This window comes from Aquarana catesbeiana, linkage group LG09 (assembly GCF_042186555.1).
Source record: "Aquarana catesbeiana isolate 2022-GZ linkage group LG09, ASM4218655v1, whole genome shotgun sequence".
Classification (NCBI taxonomy): domain Eukaryota; kingdom Metazoa; phylum Chordata; class Amphibia; order Anura; family Ranidae; genus Aquarana; species Aquarana catesbeiana.
Window position 1 is genome coordinate 34,184,198 of NC_133332.1, and position 21,851 is coordinate 34,206,048.

At 43.4% G+C, this 21,851-nt stretch overlaps 1 protein-coding gene across 1 annotated transcript; it reads left to right on the forward strand.

The window, feature by feature from the left end:
• The first annotated feature begins 2,439 nt into the window (after positions 1-2,439).
• Positions 2,440-18,987, forward strand: LOC141108899 (HLA class II histocompatibility antigen, DM beta chain-like). The gene is made up of 3 exons (XM_073600868.1): positions 2,440-2,591; positions 15,816-16,106; positions 18,656-18,987. The coding sequence occupies exons 1-3, from the start codon at positions 2,531-2,533 to the stop codon at positions 18,985-18,987; spliced, it is 684 nt and encodes a 227-aa protein (XP_073456969.1). The 5' UTR covers positions 2,440-2,530.
• The last annotated feature ends 2,864 nt before the right edge of the window (positions 18,988-21,851 follow it).

The following is a 21,851-nucleotide window of genomic DNA, read 5'->3' on the forward strand; positions in this document are numbered from 1 at the left end:
TTTTCCATGAAAGTGGAGCTACCCTTTAACCACTTAAGGAACGGCGCACGCCGATGTACGTCGGCAGAATGGCATGGCTGGGCAAATGGGCGTATATATACATCTATTTGAATTTCCCGCCGTGTCATTGCGTGCGTGCCCCTGGCAGCATGCGTGTGCGCCGGCCGGGATCTCTGCGAGTCGGGTCGCGGACTCGATCGCCGTGGGGATACCCGTGATCGTATCACGGAGAGCAGGAACGGGGAGATGCTGATGTAAACAGCATCTCCCCGTTCTGGCTAGTGACAGTGTCACTGATCTCTGCTCCCTGTCATCGGAGCAGAGATCAGTGTACTGACACACACAGCCCCTCCCCCCTACAGATAGAAAACACTCCCTAGTACTGACTTAACCCCTCCCCACTCCCTAGTGGTTAACCCCTTCACTGCCAGTGTCATTTACGCAGGAATCAATGCATTTTTATAGCACTGATTGCTGTATAAATGACAATGGTCCCAAAAATGTGTCAAAAATGTCTGACATGTCCACCATAATGTCGCAATCACAATAAAAATGGCTGATCGCCACCAAAACTAGTAAAAAAAAATTATTAATAAAAATGCCATAAAACTATCTCCTATTTTGTAAACGCTATAACTTTTGCGCAAACCAATCAATAAATGCTTATTGTGATTTTTTTTTACCAAAAATATGTAGAAGAATACATATCGGCCTAAACTGAGGAAAAAAAATGTTTTTTTATATATTTTTGGGGATATTTATTATAGCAAAAAGTAAAAAATAATGCGTTTTTTTCAAAATTGTCGCTCTTTTGTTTATAGCGCAAAAAATAAAAATCGCAGAGATGATCAAATACCACCAAAAGAAAGCTCTATTTGTGGGAAAAAAAGGACGTCAACTTTGTTTGAGAGCCACGTCGCACGACCGCGCAATTGTCAGTTAAAGCTAAGCAGTGCCCAATAGCAAAAAGTGCCCTGGTCTTTAGCCAGCCAAATCCTCCGGGGCTGAAGTGGTTAAAGCAGTGGTTCTCAACCTGGGGGTCGGGACCCCCTCTGGGGTCAAATGATGATTTGCCAGGGGTCACCGAATCCTGGGCTGTTCCTGAAGCCTGCACTGCTCTCCCAGCCCTTTTGCGGCCGCCCAACAGGGCTGTTCCCGGAGCCCGTGGCTGCCCACTCAGCCGCCCATTCAGTTAACGGCATGGCTGGGGGGGGCAGAGACTAGAGGTCAGCTGACTGGAGAGGAATGTGAAGTGGGAGGGGCTGGAGGAGACACTATCTCCTGATTTCGGCATAGGTGTCACTGCTACGAGACACCACAAAGTCAGCGGCACAGTGAAGCCGGAGACACAGTGAATAACATTACCTGTGATTAGAGTTGCCATTAAAAGTCCCCACTACAGTTCTCAGATCAGCAGATGACCTTCATCAAGAACACCTAAGTTGGCCGATCAGAACTCCCCCCAGCATGACCACTGATCCCAACTCCCCGCCAGCACTGCCATTCATCCGATTCCCCCCACCCGCTCCACCAAGGACTAAGAGAAGGAATAAAAATAGAGAATACATGGAAGCGAGAGGAAAAAGAGGGGAAGGAACAAAGAAAAGGGGAGAGAAAGAATATAAGAAGGGGGCAGGGAAAATTCCAAGAAATTAGGATAGAGAGAGATAAAAGGGAAAGAAAGGAGAGCAAAGAGAAAGAGCGGTACATCCTACAATGTACCATAAGGGGTTTTAATACTGTAGTGGAAGGGACTCGTAATGTCAGTGGGTTAAGAGCGCAAATTACTTGTCTTACCTTGGGTGCCGATAACTGACGCTACGAAAATAATTTTACTGTTAGGGGTCCCCACAACTTGGGAATTTTATCAAGGGGTCACAGCACTAGGAAGGTTGAGAACCACTGCTTTAAAGCAAAAAGTCCCTTAAAGCGGGGGTCCACCCACACCGCCAAAAAAAATATATATTAAAAGCCAGCAGCTACAAATACTGCAGCTGCTGACTTTTAATACATGGCCACTTACCTGTCCCAGGGTCCAGCGATGTCGGCAGGTGATGCCGAGAACTCGCTCGGTTCTCAGCAGCTGCCACCGCCATCCTAGGTGAGGGAATCAGGAAGTGAAGCGTAGCGGCTTCACTTCCCGGTTCCCTACTGCGCATGCGCGAGTCGCGCTGCGCATCCCAAGTGGTCCCCGCTCTCTCCTGGGAGCTGTGTGTTCCCAGGAGACAGCGCGGTCGGGACGGGAAGAGGCGTAGACTCCCATGGCAGTCTATGCCAGAAGTGGGTGCAAATACCTGTCTTAGACAGGTATCTGCACCCCCCTGAAAGGTGCCAAAATGTGACACCGGAGGGGGGGAGGGTTCCGAAAAGCGGAAGTTCCATTTTTGTGTAGAACTCCGCTTTAAATTTGGAGCAAATCTTTACCTAGTAACAGGCAATGTCACCTCCTCCTGATTTTTCATTGGCTGCAGATTTCAGGACTGACTAACAAACTTTGGGTTTCAGTTCAGAATCGGATGTCTCTGCAGAGATGAGCTCAGCTTTTCTTGCATTGCTCCTGATATACGGCTCGTTCTGGACATCCACAACAGGTAGTGTCCTCACTTCTTCATTTTGCTTTCTTTGCATAAGAACATAGTATTTATAAGTTAATGTAACAATTCCATTCCCCAGAGTAATCCTGAAACGTAATTGAGCTGTGTTACTGAATATAGTTTTTGTATTAATTTATCACTTGAGATTTTTTCTTGTTTAACCTCCCTGGCGGTATGATTATTTTGGATTTTAGGTGCTGAAAGCAGTACAATTATTTTGCATGGAAATTTGGCGTTTTATAGTGTAGGTCTGTAATTCTTAACAATAACACACTTAAATCTGTCCAAACAAGAGTCTAGTAGATATCCCGGGTATGATAAAGTTTGAAACACAAAAACATAAATTATAATATAATAAATAAAAATAAATAATTAAAAAAAATAAAAATAAATAGTAATAAAATAAATTTCCCCACGATTCACTATCGCTCAATTCTGCAAGTGTTCTAATTTACTATCGCTGTTTTCTAGCTGGTCTAAAGCCACTTTTGACGTAAAGGGACACTTTTTGGTTGCTATGGACAATCTCCAGTTTCCAGGCAGAAAGAACAGTATATATCACATAAAACTGCATGCAGGGCATAGGACAAAGCACTGGGGACAAAAGGGATGTGAAATCATTTCATACAGTACTGTAATCTGTAAGATTACAGTACTGTATGTGTTATGATTTTGAAATTTTTTTGAATTTGCTGCCAGGCTCTGCCCCCGTGCGTCGCGACGCTCGCAGGGAACGAAGCCTGGCAAGGAGAGGCTTCAGATGAGAACGGAGCCCACGGACAGTGCGGGGGACATCGCAGGATCCCGGGGACAAGTTAAGTAAAGCCACACCAGGATCCTGCGATGTAATCCCGAGTGTGGCTCGGGGGTTACTGCTAATGGTCCTGATTTTTAACCCCGAGCCACACTCGGGAAAACCGCCAGGGAGGCTACAGCTTAACTCCAGGCAAACCGCTAAATACACAGATTAAATACATATATTGGAGCTGTTGTATTTCTGTCCATCCTGTTCTGAAATTTACACAGCTCTGCCTCACAGCACAGCCCTGTCTGGCAGGAGAAGAAACCCAGCATTTTACTGCAGCAGTAAAGTAACACTTACTTAAAATGCGAGTACAATCTTTAGCTTATGTTACATTAAAGTTTTAAACAGTTTTACACTATGGGCATTCCCTCTCTTTCATGGTGAATTTCTAAAATCGGTAAACAACATTCAAAGCACAGACTGGAGATATCCAGGGTTGCCGCACAGTCGCAGATACTGTGACTGCCTATACCCCTGCAGGGGTGAGAGCATCCGGTGAGTGCGAGTGTAATAAGAGAACGTTTAAGAAGCACTACCACCAAGCCCAGCACCTGGATAAGAAGTTTCTTTAAATTCAACACGGTTTCCCTAAAAGGACTTTTTCCTTTGAGTCACATAAAAAGACTTTATTTTAAACAATATGAAATTTTCTTCTCCAGCAAGCACTGGGGTTTTTCAGAGCACAAGGCACTTTGAAACTAAGATTCATTTTAAAGGCACCAGTCACTTTGTGATAGTAATATATTTTTTGAGCACTTAATGCACTTTGTCACTTAGTAAGATAACGGTTTGTAACATAGGATTGCAGACATTCATTATTGGCATTATCAGTGTTAGCACGTCTGCACTTTTGTCATTTATTTATATAGTGGTATGTAATATAGAATTTTTTGCCATCAATATTGTACACTTATAATTAATATCTGAAGAGCACAATCACACCACTTTTAGTCCAACCACACATGAGATCATATTAGTAAATAACCGACAGAGGTTGTAGCACAATTTAAAATTAAGCACATATCGGGCTTCAAAGGTTGGACCCCATACATTTTACTTTGGACCCTTTAGTTATGTAAGTTTCATTTTGGGCTTTGAACCAGCCTAATTGACCATAAACACTGTGACATATATTCACATGGTATATGTCTGGGGGTCTTGCTAGCCAACACGTACCATTAGGACTATTTAAACCTTTATACTTAGTCCAGGACACTATATAAGGCATACAAAAACGGAGATCTAACATTATAACTTACCCCACTAGAGCAGTGCCATATCTACTCTTGTTTTCTATTCACATTCCAGTACACTCCACCTAGGTGGAATTGTACATGTAGAGGCAGCAGCTCTATATCTCAACTGTACCCTTATCCACTGTGCGGACCTCCTTTATTTACCACTTACAGATCTGGTCCTTCCCTCAGCCTGTGACTGGACAGTGAAAGGAGAAGCAGCAGATTGCAGAGCTCATCTCTGTCACTCTGTTCTCTCCTCCTATCAGCATGTTCCTTGCACTACTGATTGGCTCCTTGTGCTGCTTTCCCCTCCCTCCTCTCTCAGCTCTGCTGCTCAGGGATTGCTAGAGGCTGATACCAGGTCAGGTTATTACACTGCTTACATTTTAAAAATACATTTAAAGATGTATTAATGCTTGCTTTCATTTTTTTAAATAGCTGTCTGGAGTTAATCTTTAACCACTTGCCGACCACTGCACGCCGATATATGTCGGCACAATGGCAGTGGTGGGCAAATGGGCATACATTCCCTTTAAGAGCTGGGGATAGGAGGCGCATACAGCCTGACCGTGCCCGTGTGACCGGCGGAATCGATGTCTGCCAGTCTCCTGGTGATCGTGTCACAGAGCTTGAGAACGGTGAAGTTTCTATGTAAACAAGGCATTTCCCCGTTCTGGCTTGTGTCATGACAGAGATCACTACTCCCTGTGACTTGAAGCCCCTCCCCCCACAGTTAGAATCACTCCCTAGGACACACTTAACCCCTTCATCACCCTCTAGTGGTTAACCCCTTCACTGCCAGTGTCATTTACACAGCAATCAGTGCATTTGTATAGCACTGATCGCTGTATAAATGACAATGGTCCCAAAATAGTGTCAGAATTGTCCGATGTGTCTGCCATAATGTCGCAGTCCCGATAAAAATCGCAGCCATTACTAATAAAAAAAAATAAAAATGCCATAGAACTATTCCCTATTTTGTAGACACTATAACTTTTGGGCAAACCAATCAATATTCGCTTATTGTGATTTTTTTTTAACCAAAAATATGTAGAAGAATACATATCGGCCTAAACTGAGGAAAAAATTATTTTCTTTATATATTTTTGGGGGATATTTATTATAGCAAAAAGTAAAAAATATTGCATTTTTTTCAAAATTGTCGCTCTTTTTTTGTTTATAGCGAAAAAAAATAAAAACGGCAGAGGTGATCAAATACCACCAAAAGAAATCTTTATTTGTGGGAAAGAAAAGGACGTGTATTTTGTTTGGGTACAGATCGCACGACCGCGCAATTGTCAGTTAAAGCGACGCAGTGCCGAATCACAAAAAGTGCTCTGGTCAGGAAGGGGGTAAAATCTTCCGGGGCTGAAGCGGTTAAAGCCAAAATTATTTTACATTACATTACCTCGGTCTGTTTTTTATTGCTCACTGTGTCTTTGCTGGGGAGATTTGCCCCTCTATTTCTTCTGGTGACCATTTTCCCTGGACAGAAAATGATGAAAAATACTAAATCTTACAGTTGTCAAGAAAACACAAGGAGGGGGAATCTTTTAATGGAGACACTCATTATGGATTTCACTTTGGAGAGATTTCCTCGAACTTCCTGTTGTGTCCGTGTGACAGAAAAGGACACATACAAGAAAACTCAAAGAATTGGAACCATTTCCTATTCTATCCAAAGAAGAATATATACTTACTTATCTCTCTGGACTTAAAGCAGTATTAAGGCCAAAACCAAAAACATTATACAGCAGCTGAACAATTCTTTGATGTGATGGCTGTATTTGTTTTATAAGACTATTTCTCTCTCTCCGAGTGATCCGGCCATTAAGTCTGTTATTTTTCAATCTCCTTTTAACTGAACAAACAGTCCAGACAAAGTGGCAGTTATTGGGTTGAGACAAACCATTTATCACTGACGGGGGTGCTTACAATGTTCAGCTTATAATAATTCATGTAAAATCTTTATCCCAAAAGGAACAAAAAAAACTGCAGCTGTAACTGCTTGGGGGGTGGCTGGCTGTGCACTGTTTGTCGCCCCCCCCCCCAGAATATATACCATTGCCAGCAAATGTTGTACATGCAGGGTATAGTGTATATCTCTCTGAATATCTGAGTGAAATGGGTCATTCCTGACATTGTTCAGAAGAACAGCGTACTTTGATTAAAAAGTTGATTGGAGAGAGGAAAACATATAAAGAAGTGTGGAAATTGATAGGCAGCTCAGCTAAATTGATCTCAAATGCTTTAAAAAGCAACCAAAACCAGAAAGAGGTGGAAGAAAACAGAAAACTGCCATTTGAACGGATTGAAGAATAGCCAAAGACTCAGCCAATGATCATCTCCAGGGTGGTGAAAGGTGTAAAGTTACCTGTGAGTACTCTAACAATTAGACACCTATGTGAAGCCAAGATATCGGCAAGAAGTCCCGGCAAAGTCCCATTGTTGATAAAAATGTGCTGAAGAGATTACAATTTGCCAAAGAACACAATGACTGGCCTGAAGAGAAATGGAGCAGCATTTTGTGGACTGATGAAAGCAAGATCGTTTTTTTGGGGGGGTCTAGGGGCTGCAGACAGTTTGTCAGATGACCCCCAAACACTGAATTCAAGCCACAGTACACTGTGAAAACAGTGAAGCATGGTGGTGCAAGCATCATGATATGGAGATGTTTCTCATACTATGGTGTTGGGCCTATTTATTGCATACCAGGGATCATGGATCAGGTTGAATACATAAAAATACTTGAACAGGTCATGTTGCCTTGTGCAGAAGAGGAAATATCCTTGAATTGGGTGTTTCAACAAGTCAATGACCCCAAACACACCAGTCAGTGAGCAGCATCTTGGTTCCAGACCAACAAGACTAACACTATGGAGAGGACAGCCCAATCCCCGGACCTTAATCCAAAAGAAAATATGTGGAGTGACATCAAAAATGCTGTTTCTGAGATAAAACCAAGAAATGCAGAGGAATTGTGGAATGTAGGGAATCGTCCTGAGCTGGAATATCTGTTCACAGATGCCAGAAGTTGGTCGACTCCATACAGCCCAGATGTGAAGCAGATCTCAGAAACAGTTCTTATACAACTTAACCACTTCAGCCCCGGAAGAATTTACCCCCTTCCTGACCAGGCCATTTTTTGCAATACGGCGCTGCGTTGCTTTAACTGACAATTGCGCGGTTGTGCACTGCTGTAAAATTGATGTTATTTTTTTCCCACAAATAGATTTCTTTTGGTGGTATTTGATCACCTCGGCGGTTTTTATTTTTTGCGCTATAAACAAAAAAAGACCGACTATTTTTTTTAAAAAAGCAACATTTTTTATTTTCTGCTATAATAAATATCCCCAAAAAATATATAAAAAAATTAATTTCTTCCTCAGTTTAGGCCGATATGTATTCTTTTACATATTTTTGGTAAAAAAAAAAAAAATTGCAATACGCATATATTGGTTTGCACAAAAGTTATAGCATCTACAAAATAGGGGATAGATTTATGGCAATTTTATTATTTTTAATTTTTTTAACTAGTAATGGCGGCGATCTGCAATTTTTTATCGGGACTGCGACATTGTGGTGGACAGATCGGACACTTTTGGGACCAGTGACATTTATACAGCGATCAGTGCTATAAATAGCCACTGATTACTGTATAAATGTCATTGGCAAAGAAGGGGTTATCACGAGGGGGTGATCAAGGGGTTAAAAGCGTGTCCTAGGGAGTGATTCTAACTGTGGGGGATGAGACTGCCTGGGGGAGTAGACTGATTGTTGTTCCTAAGCAGTAGAAACATCAGATTGCTCTCCTCACCCCTGACAGAATGGAGATCTGTCTGTTTACACTAACAGATCTCAGTTCTGTCCTTCCTCGGAACAATCGTGGGTAGCCAACGGCCATTGCAGCCGCCGACCACGCGCACGGGCTCCTATGTCACACGGTGGCGCTCACGTACACCCTATACTCCTTAAAGCTCCCGCCGTACAGCTACGGCGATTCACGCAGGAGTGCCGATCTGCCGCCGTCAATCGATGGCGGGCGGTGGGCAAAGCGGTTAATATTAGTTCAGTGATTCACAGGAAAGCTAAATCTTCAAGCATTTCTCAGTTTATACAATAAATGTTTGAATTTGTAAAGAAAAATGCAGATACAGCTATTTTTTTTTTGGAAAAGCCCAATATTCCCTTTTCTCCACTTTCTGTAAAGTAATAACAAATTTGAAACATTTTTCTTCATGTTTTGATTTGGAATAGACTGTGCAGTGTTCCCAATGCATTTGTGTGTATGAAAACAAAAGTTATTAGAAGGATTTGGAGCTAAACTCGCTTATTTAAACACACTATTATTTTGAACACGATTGTATAGTAGAGCTGCAAGATTCTAGCTAAAATGAGACAATTTTTTTTTGATTAGAATAAAGATCATGATTCTCACGGCGTAACATTATCTTTCACATTATACAAAAAAATTGAGCTAACTTTACTGTTTAGTTTTTTTAAATTCATTAAAGTGTATTTTTTCCCCAAAAAAATGCATTTGAAAGACTGCTGAGCAAATACAGTGTGACATAAAATATTGCAACAACCGCCATTTTATTCTCTGGGGTCTCTGCTAAAAAAGTATATATGCGCCAGCGTATAACAAGCACCCCAAGTTTAGGAGGGAAGTTTAAGAAAAAAACATTTAAATGCCCATCAATGCAGCCTTATTACTGTCCATCTGCAGCCTTGTCCATCATTGCAGCCTTATCAGTGTCCATCTGCAGCCTTACCCAGTGTCTTTGTAGCCTTATCGTTTAAAATTAGCGCCACCGAGATACACAGAGCTGGATTTCCTGTGTACTTGGCTCCTCTCGGCTCCTCTCGCAGTCCCGTCCAGTCCCGCCCCTTGGCTTGGCTCCTATGATGGACATAACACAGGTCCAATGGCAGGACTGGGCATGACTGCGAGCAGAGCCTAGCCGAGTATACAGTACACTCGGCTATGTGTATATCGGCGGCGCTCGCTCCTCCAGACAGCGGGGATCGGCGTATAATGCACCCATGGTATATATAATGTTTGGGGGTTCTAAGTAATTTTCTAGCAGAAAATACTGATTTTAACTTGTAAGCAACAAATGTCAGAAAAAGGTTTAGTCTTTAAAGCGGGGTTCCACCCAAATTTCCAACTTTATCTTACCCTATTCAGTTAATTGCTAGATGCTCAAATGCCTGTCCAAAAAAATTATATCGCCGTAATTACCTTTCATTTTTTAATTCATAGTTCCACTTCCTGTTTCTCCTCCTGTGGGAGTAGGCGTGTTTCTTGCCTTTGCCCGGCTCCGCACAGTCTCCTGGGAGCTCGGTCTCAGGCTTCCCAAGATGCAGTGCAGAACACCGTCATGCCACATCATATGTTTGGTTGCCATCACAACAGGGCGGGAACTTCCAACGACGATGCTCGTTGTGATGGGAACCCGAAATTTGACGACGCTGCTCGCTGTTACTAATGAGAATACGCGAGAACAAGCGGTGAATGCTGGGAGCACAGCATTCACTGCGTCCCGGAAATAAATGCTTGTGGGCTTCAATTGCCCACAAGCAAGGAAAACTGCCAGGATCGAATTATATAAGTTATTCTTGCGGACGAAATCTGAGAGAGGCGGCAATATTAAACACAATCAGTGAGTATAATATTTTGATAATTAAAGTTTATCAATGACCAGAAAAAAAAAAACGATCGGTCTCTGGACTCCCGCTTTAAGTGCTTAAACTGACCTAATTTACAGATCGAAGTTCATCCCTTTTGATCTAAAAGAACTAAATGATACAATGTTTATAGTTCTCTCCCAGCGCTGATAAACTTGGCAGGCTGCTGTTTTTTTTTTTTTGACAGCTGTCAGCTGTGAGCAGAGAACTCTCTGCACTGAATTGAGGAAATGCTGTATTAACCACTTCAGCCCCGGAAGGATTTACCCCCTTCCTGACCAGAGCACTTTTTCCAATTTGGCACTGCGTCGCTTTAACTGCTAATTGCGCGGTCATGCAATGCTGTACCCAAACGAAATTTGCGTCCTTTTCTTCCCACAAATAGAGCTTTCTTTTTATGGTATTTGATCACCTCTGCTGTTTTTATTTTTTGCGCTATAAACGGAAAAAGACTGAAAATTTTGAAAAAAAATGATATTTTCTACTTTTTGTTATAAAAAAAATCCAATAAACTAAATTTTAGTCATACATTTAGGCCAAAATGTATTCGGCCACATGTCTTTGGTAAAAAAAAGTCAATAAGCGTATATTTATTGGTTTGCGCAAAAGTTATAGCGTCTACAAACTAGGGTACATTTTCTGGAATTTACACAGCTTTTAGTTTCTGACTGCCTATGTCATTTCTTGAGGTGCTAAAATGGCAGGGCAGTACAAAACCCCCCCAAATGACCCCATTTTGGAAAGTAGACACCCCAAGGAAATTGCTGAGAGGCATGTTGAGCCCATTGAATATTTATTTTTTTTGTCCCAAGTGATTAAATAATGACAAAAAAAAGAAAAAAAAAATACAAAAAGTTGTCACTAAATGATATATTGCTCACACAGGCCATGGGCATATGTGGAATTGCACCCCAAAATACATTCAGCTGCTTCTCCTGAGTATGGGGATACCACATGTGTGGCACTTTTTGGGAGCCTAGCCGCGTACGGGGCCCCGAAAACCCAGCACCACCTTCAGGATTTCTAAGGGCATACATTTTTGATTTTACTCCTCACTACCTATCACAGTTTTGAAGGCCATAAAATGCCAAGATGGCACAAACCCCCCCCAAATGACCCCATTTTGGAAAGTAGACACCCCAAGCTATTTGCTGAGAGGCATGGTGAGTATTTTGCAGCTCTCATTTGTTTTTGAAAATGAAGAAAGACCAGAAAACATTTTTTTTTTCTTTTTTCAATTTTCAAAACTTTGTGACAAAAAGTGAGGTCTGCAAAATACTCACTATACCTCTCATCAAATAGCTTGGGGTGTCTACTTTCCAAAATGGGGTAATTTGGGGGGGGGGTTTGTGCCACCTGGGCATTCCATGGCCTCCGAAACTGTGATAGGCAGTGAAGAGTGAAATCAAAAATTTACGGCCTTAGAAAGCCTGAAGGCGGTGCTTGGTTTTCGGGGTCCCGTGCGTGGCTAGGCTCCCAAAAAGTCTCACACATGTGGTATCCCCGTACTCAGGAGAAGCAACAGAATTTATTTTGGGGTGTAATTTCACATATTCCCATGGCATGTTTGAGCAATATAACATTTAGTGACAACTTTGTGCAAAAAAAAAAAAAAAAAATTTGTCTCTTTCCCGCAACTTGTGTCACAATATAAAATATTCCATGGACTCGACATGCCTCTCAGCAAATAGCTTGGGGTGTCTACTTTCCAAAATGGGGTCATTTGGGGGGGTTTGAACTGTCCTGGCATTTTATGCACAACATTTAGAAGCTTATGTCACACATCACCCACTCTTCTAACCACTTGAAGACAAAGCCCTTTCTGACACTTTTTGATTACATGAAAAAATTATTTTTTTTTGCAAGAAAATTACTTTGAACCCCCAAACATTATATATTATTTTAAAGCAAATGCCCTACAGATTAAAATGGTGGGTGTTTCATTTTTTTTTTTTCACACAGTATTTGCGCAGCGATTTTCAAACGCATTTTTTGGGGAAAAAACACACTTTTTTAAATTTTAATGCACTAAAACACACTATATTGCCCAAATGTTTGATGAAATAAAAAAGATGATCTTAGGCCGAGTACATGGATACCAAACATGACATGCTTTAAAATTGCGCACAAACGTGCAGTGGCAACAAAATTAATACATTTTTAATAGCCTTTAAAAGCCTTTACAGGTTACCACTTTAGATTTACAGAGGAGGTCTACTGCTAAAATTACTGCCCTCGATCTGACCTTCGCGGTGATACCTCACATGCATGGTGCAATTGTTGTTTACGTTTGACGCCAGACCGCCGTTTGCGTTCGCCTTAGCGCGAGAGCAGGGGGGACAGGGGTGCTTTTTATTTATTTTTTTTTTTCTTTATTTTTTTTTGCTTTTTTATCTTATTTTTAAACTGTTCCTTTCATTTTTTTTTTTTTTAAATCATTTTTATTGTTATCTCAGGGAATGTAAATATCCCCTATGATAGCAATAGGTAGTGACAGGTACTCTTTTTTGAAAAAATTGGGGTCTATTAGACCCTAGATCTCTCCTCTGCCCTCAAAGCATCTGACCACACCAAGATCGGTGTGATAAAATGCTTCCCCAATTTCCCAATGGCGCTATTTACATCCGGCGAAATCTAAGTCATAAAATGCTCGTAGCTTCCGGTTTCTTAGGCCATAGAGATGTTTGGAGCCACTCTGGTCTCTGATCAGCTCTATGGTCAGCTGGCTGAATCACCGGCTGCATTCTCAGGTTCCCTGTTGAGACAGGAGAGCCAGAGAAAAACACGGAAGACGGTGGGGGGGGGGCATTCCCTCCCACTGCTTGTAAAAGCAGTCTAGAGGCTAATTAGCCACTAGGATTGCTTTTACATGAAAGCCGACCGCTGGCTAAAAAGAATGATACCAAGATGATACCTAAACCTGCAGGCATCATTCTGGTATAACCACTCAAAGTCGTGAATGGTGTACCTGAAGACAAAAAAATGGTTAACAATAAAGCACAGTAAACGGTAAAGTATAAAAAATTGCATACCTGAAAAGCAAACATGATAAAACATAATAACAATAAAACATTGCAGAATAGAATACAGTAAAAAAGAGCAGAACAATAGAGAGAGAATAGAGAGAGAGAGAACAATAAAACGACAACTATTTTTTTTATTTTTGTTTGTGTTTTTTTTTTTTTTACACTTTTTTTTTGTAACTGTAACTTTTATAACTGTAACCGGTTCCAGGTTCGAGTCTCTCAAAATGCGATGGCATCTTGGGAGACCCTGTGAAAGTGTGCCTAGTCTGTGCAATGCTGTACCCTACGCTAATACTCAACTAGTGAATGGTAGCGTTCAAAACATTCACCAATGTAAAGACCAGGATTGTCAGGACAGGAGGGACAATAATAGCGGGTGTCACGCCTATATCCGCGCTTGCTGCAGACACAACATCTTTTTTGGGGGGTTCGTTGGGTAGGGGTACTCGGGAGGATATATAAATGCCTCTCATGCAGCCGACTGCATTTGGTTGGGGATGTGAATGGGGGAAGTACGGGCGCTGCAGAAGCGGTGGGTTCCCAATTAGGATTGGCGAATGCAGCAGGAAGGGCATTATGGGCACGACAGGCCTGTGTTTATCTTTTTGGTGGCAGCGGGACACTACTTGTGCTTGCCACCTCACCAGCTTGAACTGCACTTATGGGACTCGCCACGTCACCAAGTGTTACTGCAGTGCTGGTTTGACTACGACCGGGGTGTACTAGCCCGCTGGTGCTTGCCAGTTCACCAAAACGCTACAATAAAAAGTGTCAGTGATCGATCGATACTGCACTTGGGTGGGCTGGACTGGGCTGGGCGGAGGGGCAAAACGCAGGTGCTAGCAGGTATCTGGGCTGATCCCACTAACACTGCGTTTTTGGGAACCCTAAACTGCTGGGGACGCTAGTATAGATCTGATCGGATCAGATATTGATGCGTTCAGATACTATACCACTAAGGGAGGTGTACGGTGCGTGTACGGTGCGTGCGTGGGTGTTCGCGGTACTGGCGCTAATCTGACGCTGCCTAGGGCGACGCATATCACCGCCGGGCGATCAGGGGGCTAAACCTTTATTCGGTAATAAACGGCGGGTGCCCTGACACTATAAAAAATAAACGAACTAACCAGCGTCACCCGTAACGGTTATACGGTGATCAGTGGTGAAAGGGTTAACTAGGGGCCGTCAAGGGGTTAAAACATTTATTAGATAGTATATGGGGGTCCCTGTCGCTATAAAACACTGACGGCGAACCTAAATATTTACGTCCCTAACTAGCGTCACCAGCGACACTAATACAGCGATCAGAAAAATGATCGCTTAGCGACACTGGTGAGGGGGGGTGATCAAGGGGTTAAAACTTTATTAGGGGGGTAAGGGGGGTACCCTAGACCTACAGGGGGCTAAACCTTTATTCGGTAATAAACGGCGGGTGCCCTGACACTATAAAAATAAACGAACTAACCAGCGTCACCCGTAACGGTTATACGGTGATCAGTGGTGAAAGGGTTAACTAGGGGGCAATCAAGGGGTTAAAACATTTATTAGGTAGTATAGGGGGGTCCCTGTCGCTATAAAATGCTGACAGCGAACCTAAATATTTACGTCCCTAACTAGCGTCACCAGCGACACTAATACAGCGATCAGAAAAATGATCGCTTAGCGACACTGGTGAGGGGGGGTGATCAAGGGGTTAAAACTTTATTAGGGGGGGTAAGGGGGGTACCCTAGACCTACAGGGGGGTAACACTCACTGTCCCACCACTGCTAACTGTCACAAACTGACACTATGCAGTAATCAGGAAAAAAAAAAAAAAACCTGCTGGTGTCAGTTTGTGACAGGGGGGGGGTGATTGGGGGGGATCGGGGGGCGATCGGGGGGGGATCGGGGGTGTAATGTATGCCTGGCATGTTCTACTGTGTGTGTGTTTGGTGCACTTACATGTCATCTCTCCTCGGCGCTGGAACGGAAACTGCCAGACCGAGGAGAGATGACATCACATCCTCTGCCTCTGTGTACTATACAGAGGCAGGGGATGTTTCTCATTGGCTGGGAGCGATCGTGAGGGGGGGGCCATGATCGGATGGCCTCCCCCTCGTCTGTCATCGCTCCTAACCAAATGCCGACCGCAGCTGGCACCGGGGGGGGTCCGATCGGACCCCCCACCCGCGGGAAGGCAATCACGTACTAGGTACGTGATTTTGCCTGCCCATGCCGCTCTGCTCACTTATATAGGCGTGAGGCGGTCGGCAAGTGGTTAAGATCGTTAAGGAAGGTTGAATCGAGATTGCAATTTTTTAACAATTAATCATGCAGCTCTACTTTATAGCCATTCATTTCTATGGCTGGCTGTATGCTCACCTGCTGCACCTCGGGCTTTTGGGAAAACTAGGTATATTTTCTGCCTGTCCATGAGGCCTTATTGTTATAACTCCATCATATTTTGCATTTTTTCTGCAGGTTACTTGATGCAAAAAGTTTCCCAGTGCACGTTTAGTGATCACAAGCAAGGAAATATTACATTTGGTACTGAGTTTAGTTTGAACCGCCAAGTTATCCTGAATTATGATAATGAGAATGAAACGTTTGTACCATGTCCATTCGGTTGTATTGAAGAGATGGAGACTGTTGCAGAAAAAATTGCCGCCCTCCTCAATACCAATCCAGACACAGTGACTCTGGTTAAAAAGGAGGAAGAACGATGCCAGGAGGAAGTTAAGACATTCTGGGACAAGACGGTGGAGAGGAAAGGTAAGTGATGAAGGGTACTGTAGGTAAGTCCTTTCTATGGTCAACTAGGTTGGGTCACTCACTGTCCAGAGCATTGAACAGATATGTACTGTAGCCAAATGTCTGATCACAGAACCTGCACATTGCAGCTGGCTTAGTACTGAGCTTAGTACTGAGCTTCCACAGTAACATCCACACTGGTGAACCCCAGGTTAACACCCATGTGGTTTTTTTTTGTGCATTTTGCAGTTTGCAGAAATGCGCTACAGTCCATTTAACATGGTTTCCTATGGTACACGTTCACATCTATGCGTTTTTCAGCCAGCACGTTTTTGGAAAGGGTCAGGGACTTTTTTCCCCGCAGCAGATCGCATTTTGCGTGTAACAGATTTTAATGGACCCGCACCAAAAATGCAAGTGTTGCGTTTTTACACGCGTTTTGTGTTTTTTTTCCCCATTACAAACTCTGTATGGCTGGTTGTTAAGGAGCAGGCTGGGAAGCCGGCTGCCACATCCTTAACTGATGAGCCATCAGCTGTCAGCAGGGTTCCCCGCTGACAGCTGAAAGTAAAAACAAGAATTCCTGCCAATAAAAAAAAAAAATCAGTAAAAAAAAAACACATGGGTTCCCCCCCAATCCATACCAGGCCCTTCTGGTTTGGTATGGATTTTGAGGGGAACGCCACAGAAATTAGTTTTTTTTTAAATGGCGTGGACCCCCCCCATCCATACCAGGCCCTTATCCGAGCATGCAGCCCAGCAGGTCAGAAATGTGTCTTTCCTGTTCTATCTTAGCCAACCTAATTGCACCTTAATTGCAATGTGAATTAGGGATTAGATTGCAAGCTTCATGGAGGCAGATACCAATGTGAATGTACAATATACTGTATATGTAAAGTGCTGTGTAAATTGATGGCGCTATATACGTAGATGTAATAAAATAAAAAAGTCGTAGTGCCCACGTCAATGTACTTCTGTATACTGCAGTCCTAACTCTACGTTTTTTAGATTTCATAATTTGGAGCATACATAGCAGTAAATAAATTAAGGGTGGGTTTGCCTGGAGCCCACTCCTCCTTGCTTAGTGCACTGGTCCAAATCATTTGGTGGAGGGGGGATTATGGTGTGGGGTTGTTTTTCAGGGGTTGGGCTTGGCCCCTTAGTTCCAGTGAGGGGAACTCTTAAGGTGTCAGCATACCAAGACATTTTGGACAATTTCATGCTCCCAATGTTGTGGGAATGGCCCCTTCCTGTTCCAACATGACTGCGCACCAGTGCACATAGCAAGGTCCATGAAGACATGGATGAGCGAGTTTCAGGTGGAGGAACTTGACTGGTCTGCACAGAGTCCTGACCTCAACCCGATAGAACACCTTTGGGATGAATTAGAGCGGAGACTGTGAGCCAGGCCTTCTCATCCACATCAGTGCCTGACCTCACAATTGCGCTTCTGGAAACTTCTGCTGTAGCTGCAAAGGGTGGGCCAAATCAATATTGAACCCTACAGACTAAGACTGGGATGCCATTAAACTTCATGTGTGTCCTAATACTTTTGGTAATATAGTGTATGTAATCCTTTTTGACACTTTCTGACTGGTGACAAAGGTAATCAGGATAGATAATGAGGGTGAATCTCCTTAATGTGGAAAAAGATGACAAGGCCCTAACCTGAATCTGGCCACACAATGCAAAAAAATTTGCATCAATTTCCTTTAGATTTACCTTCAACCAAAGGCATTGCCAGGGGGTGGCTATCGGGGCTGGGGCCCCAAATCTGGATTCTATAGCCCCGAGTCTCTAGCGTCCCTGCCTAACCAGCAGGTCGCGGCTGCGGCGGGCGCCATTAGTGGTGGAGGAGAGAGACGAGCAGAGATAACATCTCTCTCGCCTGTACGTCACCACTCTTCCGTCCTCACAGCCAGGCCACTTCAATGTGGGAGTGATGTGCGGTGGGGAGCAGAGAGATGACATCATCTCTCACTGCCCACCCCGCATCTCCGCTCTCCTGCCCTCACTAAATGGACCAGTGCTGCCAGCCTGCCACCAATGCAGCGACAATGCTCATTTGGTGGCACTGGCTGGCATGGCAAGTGACAACCCACATCTAGTGGCAGGTGATGTGGCAAGAGACAATCTGCAAATGGTGGCAGGTGATGTGGCAAGTGACAATCCACATCTAGTGGCATATGACAGTGGCAAGTGACATGATGCATCTGGTGGCAGGAGATGTGGCAAGTGACATGCCCAGGGCTCCCACTGATTCTGCATTATGGTGAGTTGAACCACTTCATTATATATTAGAATATAACAATAGAAACAATACGCTTCGATCAACCTGACACCATATCAACCATGGTGCCATGATGATTGAAACGCCAACAACGGCCTTTCTTTGTCCATGAAAAACTACTTACTACAAAAGGAAAATTGGACAAGAATATTGTATAATGTATGGCCAGCCTTACTTCACTCTGTCCAAGACTATGCATTGAATTACACCTATATGTCTTTATTGTTTTTAAAGCATTCTTCTTTTTATATTTCATGTATCTGATTGTATCCCCATCCAGTGAAACCATCGGTGGAGGTCTTTTTACCAGTTCAAGTCCATCCTGATAGTCTCCCGGTTCTGATCTGCCATGTGTGGAGATTTTACCCCCCAGATATCACTGTAGACTGGTTTAAAAATGGCAAATTGGTCAAGAAATGCACAGAAGCTGTACGGACTGGAGATTGGACCTACCGTATTGTGGTAGCCCTGGATTTAGAGGATTCACTCCCTGAAGACAACTACACCTGCCTGGCCAATCACCAAAGCCTGGACATCCCAATAGTGAAGAACTGGAGTGAGTGTGACAACGGGAATAGGGTTCCTCCACTGCACCCACAACAAGTCCTTTAATTTGCTTCTCTTTCCTTCCAACATCCCTCCAAATTTCTATACTTACCTGTGCAGATATATACTGTGCAGTCCATTAGGCGCTTCACAGCCATTTCTGCATACTCTTCCAGACAGCCTTTTTCAATATTCCCATTCAATCCAATGGAGACGCCAGCTTGAATTCCCTTTTGTTCAGTTCAGGTGGGTTTTACATTCTTCAAGTCTATAGAAATGCAAAACCCACTCGAGGAAGTCTAAATGCAGGTCAGAAGGAGGTCAAATGCAGGTCAAATACACCTATTAATAAATACTGAATGATCGTAGAAGCATTTCAAACTGATGCTATCAATCCAGGCCTTTATTTTGTCCAGTGGCCACCATTGGTACATCTGATTGTACAGTCAGCAAAGTTTAACTAAAATCGTACAGAAATCCAAACATGAGTGGGCTGTACTAAGATCCAATGTATAGAAAGATAGGAGTAGCCTCTATGGCAGTAGTAATAATAGGGCAAAAGTAATAAATTCTACCATCATCCAGAAACTTAGAGATAAAGAGGTCGGACGCTTGGCCCCCAACCAAGCCTCCTTAGAGAACAGGGGCAATTGGACTATCTCGTTACAATATAAACTAGGATAAATTCAAATATGTAAACAGAAATATAGAAAATTAATTGATATAAAAATGTACTAATACAAAATTAATAACACATTATGAATAATCAAAAACAGGTTAAAAGCATGGTAACAATCCACGTTGTAACCTGGGGGACAGGTAGCAGGTACAAAGCTCCCTGGGATGAGCAGTCTTTCAGGCACAGATACCAAATCCAGTGAAATAGTGACAAACAGTGCCGTGTTTATTTGTGATATATACAAGTCTATATACAGGTGCTGTACAGTGTTCCAAAAAACCAAATAGGAACAAAAATAGCCAAAACAAAACCTAGCCGTGTCTCGGCACTAAACAATATTTACAGATCCTAACTACCAGGCTGAGCAAGCCTACAGCTTGCCAGCTTCCACATACCTTTTTGCTCTCCTACACAGAAGTTTGTCTGAGTATCCCAGGCCAAGAGCAAAGGCTGTCTGCTCAGGTGAGCTTAAATTAGCCTGGGGGAGAGGACCAAGACCTGAACTGGACCATGGATCAGAGATCCCTGAACCTGTATGAGAGGAGCCTGGGAGATGTATAAACCCCGAACAGGACTTTTCCTGGCTCTCTCTGGGACGCTCTGCTACATATCCCCCCCCTTGTTTTAACCCCAAGGTTTGAACACCTGTAGCCCAACAGGAGTGAACATGGGACAGGGCATCTACATTCCCCATCTCAATACCTGGCCTGTGTTTTACAGTGAATGAGTAATCCTGTAGAGCCAAAAACCACCGGTTTACCCGTCTATTAGTCTCCTTCTTTTGGGCCATCCATTTCAGAGGAGCATGGTCAGTTATTAACTCAAACTGGCGTCCTAACAAATAGTACCTGAGTGCATCCACGGCCCACTTTATGGATAAACACTCCTTTTCAATGACTGCATACCTTTGCTCATGGTCATTGAGCTTTCTGCTTAGGTACACCACAGGGTGTTCTTCCCCATTGTGTACCTGTGATAGTACTGCCCCGATACCAACATCAGACGCATCCATCTGAACCAAAAAATCTTTGGAGAAATCGGGGGAGTACAGTACTGGTTGTGCACAAAGAGCCTTCTTCAGGACTTGGAAAGATTCCTCTGCTACTGAAGACCATTTCACCATTACAGAGTCTTTCCCTTTCGTAAGGTCTTTCAGTGGGGCAGCTATAGTTGCAAAATTTGGGATAAATCTTCTATAATACCCCGCAATGCCAATAAAGGCCCTGACCTGCTTCTTGTTTGCAGGACGTGGCCATTCCTGGATGGCTTCTATTTTATTCACTTGAGGTTTTATGACACCACGCCCAATAGTGTAGCTCAAATACTTGGCTTCCTCTAGACCAATGGCACATTTTTTTGGATTTGCTGTAAAACCTTCCTTGAAGAGGGAATCGAGGACAGCCTGGACACGGGGCAAGTGAGACTCCCAGTCAGGGCTATGTACCACTATGTCATCTAGATATGCTGCTGCATATTGTCGGTAGGGTCTTAGAATCCTGTCCATGGCCCTCTGAAATGTGGCAGGGGCATTTTGCAACCCAAAAGGCATTTTTTTATATTGAAAGGAACCCTCTGGGGTCACAAATGCAGTCTTCTCTTTGGCGCTACCAGTCAGGAGTATTTGCCAATAACCTTTTGTCAAGTCCAAAGTGGTCAGATAGCGAGCCTTGCCAAGTCGGTCTATAAGTTCGTCCACTCTGGGCATTGGGTATGTGTCAAACTTTGTCACTGCATTAAGCTTCCTGAAGTCATTACAGAAACTCCAAGTGCCATCCGGTTTTGGGACCAACACGATGGGGCTAGACCAGTCACTATTGGATTCCTCAATGACATCTAGCTCCAACATTCTTTTAACTTCCTCGCTGATGTCCTTTCTCTTCGCTTCAGGAATTCGGTATGGTTTGAGCTTGACACGGACCCCAGGTTCAGTAACAATACCATGCTGAACTGCTGAAGTCGTGCCAGGTAACTCTGAAAATTTCTCTCTATTTCTTATCAGGAATTCTCTAGTTTCCTGCTTTTGAGAATATGACAGGGTGTCTGGAATCGTGACCTCAGGGAGCAGAGGGGATGCAGTACCCTTAGGCGTTACCGGGAGGGACCTCGCAGTTAACGCCAGTCTATCCTTCCAGGGCTTTAACAGGTTTATGTGGTAAATCTGTTTGGGCTTCCTTTTTCCTGGTTGATTTATTTTGTAATTGACCTCCCCAACTCTTTCAATTACTTCAAAGGGACCCTGCCACTTAGCCAG